This window comes from Cariama cristata, unplaced genomic scaffold, assembly GCF_000690535.1.
Source record: "Cariama cristata isolate BGI_N322 unplaced genomic scaffold, ASM69053v1 scaffold27531, whole genome shotgun sequence".
In the NCBI taxonomy this organism is placed as follows: domain Eukaryota; kingdom Metazoa; phylum Chordata; class Aves; order Cariamiformes; family Cariamidae; genus Cariama; species Cariama cristata.
The window spans coordinates 2,915-9,763 of NW_009599091.1; the positions used below are offsets into that span (position 1 = coordinate 2,915).

The 6,849-nt window shown below is 58.2% G+C and overlaps 1 protein-coding gene across 1 annotated transcript in view; it reads left to right on the top strand.

The window, feature by feature from the left end:
• Nucleotides 1-6,599, top strand: part of LOC104168845 (1-phosphatidylinositol 4,5-bisphosphate phosphodiesterase gamma-1-like) — a gene marked incomplete at its 5' end in the record, with an annotated part of 9,127 nt that extends 2,528 nt beyond the window's left edge. The window contains 16 exons of the mRNA XM_009709570.1: nt 28-228; nt 370-489; nt 813-996; nt 1,314-1,391; nt 2,358-2,461; nt 2,682-2,778; nt 3,082-3,148; nt 3,582-3,745; nt 3,865-3,961; nt 4,099-4,323; nt 4,638-4,786; nt 5,337-5,451; nt 5,690-5,851; nt 6,074-6,162; nt 6,284-6,468; nt 6,548-6,599. Coding sequence (XP_009707872.1) covers nt 28-228; nt 370-489; nt 813-996; nt 1,314-1,391; nt 2,358-2,461; nt 2,682-2,778; nt 3,082-3,148; nt 3,582-3,745; nt 3,865-3,961; nt 4,099-4,323; nt 4,638-4,786; nt 5,337-5,451; nt 5,690-5,851; nt 6,074-6,162; nt 6,284-6,468; nt 6,548-6,599 — 2,089 coding nt within the window. The remainder of the gene's footprint in view (nt 1-27; nt 229-369; nt 490-812; nt 997-1,313; nt 1,392-2,357; nt 2,462-2,681; nt 2,779-3,081; nt 3,149-3,581; nt 3,746-3,864; nt 3,962-4,098; nt 4,324-4,637; nt 4,787-5,336; nt 5,452-5,689; nt 5,852-6,073; nt 6,163-6,283; nt 6,469-6,547) is intronic.
• Between the last annotated feature and the right edge of the window lie 250 nt (nt 6,600-6,849).

Genomic DNA, 6,849 nt, shown 5'->3' on the forward strand with positions numbered 1-6,849 from the left:
CCTGCCTTCCCCCCCCCGCCGCGGCAGGGGGTCCGGCCGGGTGCAGCACTGCCGGATCCACTCGCGGCAGGAAGCCGGAGCCACCAAGTTCTACCTGACGGACAACCTGGTCTTCGACAGCCTCTACAGCCTCATCTGCCATTACCGCGAGGTGCCGCTCCGCTGCAACGAGTTTGAGATGCGCCTCACCGACCCCGTTCCCCAACCCAATGCCCACGAGAGCAAAGAGTGAGGATGGTCCCCATCCCCATCCCCTTGGTCCCTTGGGTCCGCCAGCCTCCTCCAGCCCCGGGTGTCAGGTCTTGGGTGCCGCCCTGGGATGTGGGGATGCCGATGCCAGCCCACCACCTCCATGCTCTGCCCGGCCAGGTGGTACCATGCCAGCTTGACACGCCTGCAGGCCGAGCACATGCTGATGCGGGTCCCGAGGGATGGAGCCTTCCTGGTGCGCAAGCGCAGTGAACCCAGCTCCTACGCCATCTCCTTCCGGTGAGTGTGGCCACCCCGGCACCCCGAGACCGGTCAGGCTCAGCCACAGTGCCCACGCTGCTGGCCCACCTGAGAACTGCCTGGCTCGTGTCTGTTGTGACTCCATGCTGGGTGACAGGGTTTTGCTCTGGGTCAGCAGGGTGCGGTGGGATGCGTGATGCTGTCACGGGGGGACCCTCTAGCTCTGGTGATGGGAAAGTCCTCAGGGCGATCACCCCGGTGCCATCCCTGCCAGGGCAGGGCATGAGCTCCTGCCTGTCCCCATCGTGGATCCAGGGTCCGGCCACCCCTCACATATCCTCCCCCGGTTCTCTTGGCCCCAGGGCGGAGGGGAAGATCAAGCACTGCCGCATCCAGCAGGAAGGTCGGCTCTTCATGCTGGGCAGCTCGGCCGAGTTTGAGAGCCTCGTGGACCTCATCAGCTACTATGAGAAGCACCCGCTCTACCGCAAGATGAAGCTCCGTTACCCCATCAACGAGGAGACCCTGGAGAAGATGGGCACCACTGTGAGTGCTCCCAGCAGTGGGGATGGTGGGGACGGGGACTCTGTGCCACAGGCAACCAAGCCCCATCCCCAGCTCCACCATGGTGGGAAGGTGTCCTCCAATGTCTTGGTTGAAGCCCAACCAGAACCAGCCAAGCTCATTCTGCAGCCATTGCCCACGGTTATAGCTCCACCGTCATTCCCTTCCAACGAGTTGCAAAGGGGTATTAGGTCCCTCTCAGTCTCTTCTTGATCACATGTAGTAGCCTGACTCCCACCACATCCCCTTGTAGCCCCTGCCCACATCCAGGTGACCCACTCCGCCATTTCTCCTTGCAGGAGCTGGACTATGGAGCCCTGTATGAGGTGCGGACCCCCCACTTCTACGTAGAGGCCAACAAGATGCCAATGGCCAGGGTAAGGGACCGAGCTGGTGCTCCTGGGAGGTGGAGAGTGGTGAAACATGACCATTCTAGTGTTGGGGCTCCTGGGTGGTGCCCCCCCAGACACAGCACATCTCCCATCACTGACCTAAGTGGGGACACTTTGCTGCATTTTTCTGACCCTCAAGTGATGCTGGAGCTGGACCCTTCCCGCATCACCATCACTTGGGGCCAATCCGAGCTCCAGTGACAGCATTGTCACAGCGTGGTGGGGGTGACAGGTCTGGAGAGAGCCCAGCCTGCATCAGGGAACCTGGCACAAGTTTGCCCCAACAGCAAGGAAACCCCCATGGATCCCTTTGCACTGGGGAACCCCGAAAGAGCAGGTTTAGGGGCAGTTCCCAGGTGCTGCAGTCTCCATCCTCAGAAGTTTTTGGGACTGGGCTGGTCTTGGAGCTGACTCGGTCTCCATTCTTGGAGGTTTTTGGGACTGGGCTGGTCTTGGAGCTAACCTAGTCTCTATCTTCAGAGGTGTTTGGGACTGGGCTGGTCTTGGAGGCTGGACTGGAGCCCCAAGGTTCCTTCCCTGTGATCCTACAATCCCATGGCCCAGCACTGCTGTGCCTTAAAGGTCCTTTTGCAGGAGAGCAGCTCTCAGGCTAAGACCAGACACGGGAAAGCTTAACCCAAAGAGGTGTTTTTCCAAGGAGTGTGGTAATATCAGGGGATTAACCCCTTCAGTGCACCAGGAGAAACCATTGGGAGACTCAACAGAGGAACCCGCTTTGCACTGAACGTGGTGGTCCTACAGGATCACAGGCACCTCCTGTCCCCTCTAACATGTCTCACTGCTGGTGTGAGCAATTTGGGGGCTCATGGAGCCTTGGAACCTCCATGCTCCACTATGGGGGCTCAAGGAGCTGGGCTGAGTGGGGCAAGCTGCCCACCAGTGTCCCCAGGCGCTGGGTGGTGACACATGTCCCTCTCCCCGCTGGCCCAGTGCACGGTGAAGGCTCTCTACGACTACAAAGCGCAGCGGGAAGACGAGCTGTCATTCTGCAAGCAGGCCATCATCCACAACGTTGACAAGCAGGACGGCGGCTGGTGAGGGTGGTTGGGTGGCCCCTGGATGGGCATCACAGTCGGTGGGAGGTGGAGGGGACACCCTGGGTTTTCTCACGGGTCGTCCCATGGTGGGTTTTAACTGCCTCCTTTTCTGTCCCCCCACTCCTTCTCCAACCACTCCCCAACATTGCATGCAGCATGAACACCCCTGTCCCCCCCCAAATTGGTCCGCTTGCCTTGATCCTCTCACCCCTTGCAGGTGGCGGGGGGACTACGGGGGCAAGAAGCAACTGTGGTTCCCGGCCAACTACGTGGAGGAGATCGTCAGCACCCAAGCCCAGGAGCAGGATGAAGCCGTGAGTGCCATGTCCCTGCACACCTGGCACCTAGGCCACCTGAGATGCTCCCAGCCTTGTGCCAGCCTAGACCCATATCCAGAGGCTGGGGGATGCTCCCAGCCCCTCTCCTGTCCAGACCCTTATCTGGAGGCTGAGGGATGCTCAACCACTGAGTAGAGCATGCCAAGAGGGTGGTTTTTCTCTGGTTTTGCTTGGAATTGGCTGATTCGGAGGGCTGGAGGCTGGCTGCCAAACGAAGCGGGCACCAGGCTTGGCCCTGCGTGCCACCCCCACCACTCCCTTTTCCTTCCTCTCTTGCAGTCATCAGAAAACAGCCCCCTGGGGAACTTCTTGAAGGGCTTCATCGACGTGCCATCCTGCCACGTCGGTGAGTGTCCCCACCATATCCCTGCTGCAGCTGCGGGAGCCTGCCAGGATGACACGCACCCTGTGCTGAAGCTCCCCAAACTCATCACACAATTGCCAGCTGGGCTTATGCTTGGCACAATGTGCCGGGAAGCAACGCAGGGTTGGGTTCGGAGGGATTTGGCTGATTTGGGGGGAATTCAGGGGAATTTGGAGGTCCAAATGATTCAGGGGACATTTACCCCTGGCTTGAAGGACAATACCTTTCAGCGCGGAAAGCTGAAACTATATGTTAGAAAAATGGGATCCTCGCAGGAGGAGGACCCCAATGGTTGGTGGGGTGCCAAGAGGGGCTGGTGGGGGCCCGGGAGCGGGACTGCTGAGGTTTTGTTTGCTCCACAGAGCCATCCGTTGGGAATGTCTTCAAGTAAAGCCCCCCTCTGATGTCCTTATAGTTATCTCCAAAGACGGGAGGAGCTCCAAACCATTTGTCTTCACCATCCATTCCCAGCAGATGTCCCACGCAGCCCAGTCGCTAGACGTGGCCGCGGACACGCAAGAGGAACTCAGTGAGTGGGTGGCCAAGATCCGAGAGGCCACGCAGAACGCCGACGCTAGGGTGAGGGGCACAGGGGTGCAGAAGATGGAGGTGGACGGTCCCATCCCCCAGCGGATGGTCCCTAATGTCTCTGGAGGAGTCTGGGGGAAGACTTTCAGCTCCTGTTTTCCCTTGTGCAGATGCAAGAGGGGAAGATCATGGAGCGGAGGAAGAAGATCGCGCTGGAGCTCTCCGAGCTGGTTGTGTATTGCCGCCCAGTGCCCTTCGATGAGGACAGTAAGAGCTGGAGAAGGGGGGTGATGGGATGAGCATGGGAAGAGATGGGTGGGGGAAACCAAGCAGTTGCAGTGGACCACCCCCAGGCCACCAGAAAGCCCCATGTCCTCCACTGATGGCCACCTCGGTGCTTTCAGAGATTGGCACGGACAAGGCGTGCTACCGGGACATGTCCTCCTTCCCGGAGACCAAGGCGGAGAAGTATGCCAACCGCAGCAAGGGCAAGAAGTTCCTGCAGTACAACCGGCGTCAGCTCAGCCGCATCTACCCCAAAGGGCAGCGCCTGGACTCCTCCAACTATGACCCGTTGCCCATGTGGATCTGTGGTAGCCAGCTTGTGGCCCTCAACTTCCAGACACCTGGTAAATCCTGCTCCTGGGGTGGTTGTTGGGCTCATCCCCTTAGGTGACCCCAAAATCCCCAACCCCAGTGGCTCTGCCCTGAGTCCTGTTGCTGGAGGTGGTTTGGATGATCTCTCCAACCTTTGTCCTCGTCCTGACGGAGACATCTCCATGCAATTTTTGGGTGTTTCATCCAAAACCCAGCTGCATCCCTTCTCCAGCCAGGGTTGGGGGATCTTACCAGGGAGTTTGCCAGGGAAGGGCCTTCTGCCCAAGGACCTTGAGAAGGTCCCTGAGCCCCTTGGCTCAGAGCTGCTCTGTCCTCACAACCACAGACAAACCGATGCAGCTGAACCAGGCACTCTTCATGCTCGGTGGCCGCAGCGGCTACGTCCTGCAGCCTGACATCATGAGAGACGAGACTTTTGACCCCTTTGACAAGAACAGCCTGAAGATCGTGGAGCCCATCACGGTCCAGCTGCAGGCAAGTGGGCAAGGACAGCAAGTCAACCTTGAGGTGGTCACCATCAAGATGGGGACTTGCTTCTTCCTTGGTTTTGGGTCAACTGGGGGTGGTTTTTACATGTTTCAGACACATATTTGCTCCATGGAGTTTGTTACCCCATGATCTCTTGGGTTTGTTGGTCTTTCTCTGGATGCAGCATCGTTTTTCCTGGGGGACAACCCCACAATCATACAGAGCTGAACTTAACCTGAGCGAGAGCGAGGTGGAGGGTAAAGTAGATAAAACAAGCCCAGAAGCACCTCACCCAACCCTTGGGTAATTTCGGTCTTACAGCTGGGACGGGTTGGTTTATAGACACCTGACTCAAGCACAGCATGAATCCAGCAAAAGTTTTTTAAATAATTTCATGGATACAGCTAAAATGAAGCTAAAACCAGTCCAAAATCATAAATAAGGTGTGGTGTGGCTAATTATGGCCATGAAGCTTTCGGTAAGCCCGAACCGACTGGCTTGAGCAGTCCTTCCTCGCCCAGACCTCACCCTCCTCTTCTTCCTCTTCCTCCCACAGATCCTTGGTGCCCGGCACCTGCCCAAGAACGGGAGGAGCATCGTGTGCCCCTTCGTGGAGGTGGAGGTGTGCGGCTCCGAGTACGACAACAGCAAGAACAAGACGGATGTCGTAGGTGAGGGTCCACGCGGGTGACATTCCCACCCAGCCCCTGTGCCCCAGGGACAGGCAGGGATGTTGGGACAACCCTAACTGTGCCCTTTGGAGTCCTCTTGGATGTGTGGATGATGGGGCTGGGTTTCATGGAGGAGTGAAGAGGACAAGCATCTCCCACTAACGTGCTGATGCCATGCCGGTGACGTCCATGCATCTAGCCCTGCTCTGACCCACCCTGCTTTCTCCTTGCCCCCCAGCTGACAACGGCTTCAACCCCGTCTGGCTCTTCAAGCAGTTTGTCTTCGACATCAACAACCCCGAGTTCGCCTTCCTCCGTTTTGTGGTGTACGAGGAGGACATGTTCAGTGACCCCAACTTCTTGGCACAAGCCACCTTCCCCATCAAAGGCCTCAAAACAGGTATGGTCCTTCCATCCACACCATCACAGTCGTCATCATCATCATCATCATCATCGAATCATAGAATCACAGAATGATTTGGGTTGGAAGGGACTTTAAAGATCATCTAGTCCAAGCCCCCTTCAATCATCATCATCATCATCATCTCCTCTGGGATCTGGCCATGGTGAGGGGCTCGGACCCTGCCATGGGGCTGAGCTCGTGTCATGGTGTTGTGTCCAGGCTACCGGTCGGTGCCGTTGAAGAACAGCTACGCTGAGGACCTGGAGCTTGCCGCCCTTCTCATCCACATCGAGATCATCAACGCCAAGGCAGGTGGCCCAGGCGGCTTGGGGAACCCCATGCCTCAGTTTCCCCAGCTGAATCAAGGGAGAACAGCACCCTGGGGTATCCTGTCCACCCCACCAGCCTCATACCCTTGTGTCGGAGCAGGAGGAAGACGAGGAGAACCTCTACTCATCCATCCAGCAGCTACGGGACCGTGCCAGTGAGCTCTCCAGCCAAGTCTCCAGCTACGAGCGCACCAATGGCTGCGACTCCCGCTACCAGCAGCGCCTCGATGAGCTACGGGCAGCCCAGGAGCGGCTCATGGAGCTCACCGAAGTCCGCAACCGCAAGTGAGTATCCCTTCCCCATGACTTCAGGAGGTCCCCCTCTCGGGAGGGTCCCTAAGGCCACCACCCTACTCCCCACCAGGTTGATGGAGAAGAAGAAGAGGGACCGGCAGATGGTCACCAAACGCAGCTGAGCTGGATGGACATGAGCTCACCAGTCTGCTGTGGACCTCCCCTGCCACCTCCTCTCCCGCTGCAAAGGGAGGTGGGGTGACTGGATGTGGATGCCCCCACACTCCCCCCCCATGCCCGGGGCTGGGTCATAGTGGGGTAACAAATTTGGGGACAAAAGAGGACTTTGGGTAGCTCTGCCTGTGACGTTTCTCCGTCGGGGCGAGGTGGGAGGCAGGACGCTCTGGCGTAAATCCAGGGCGCCTCCAGCTT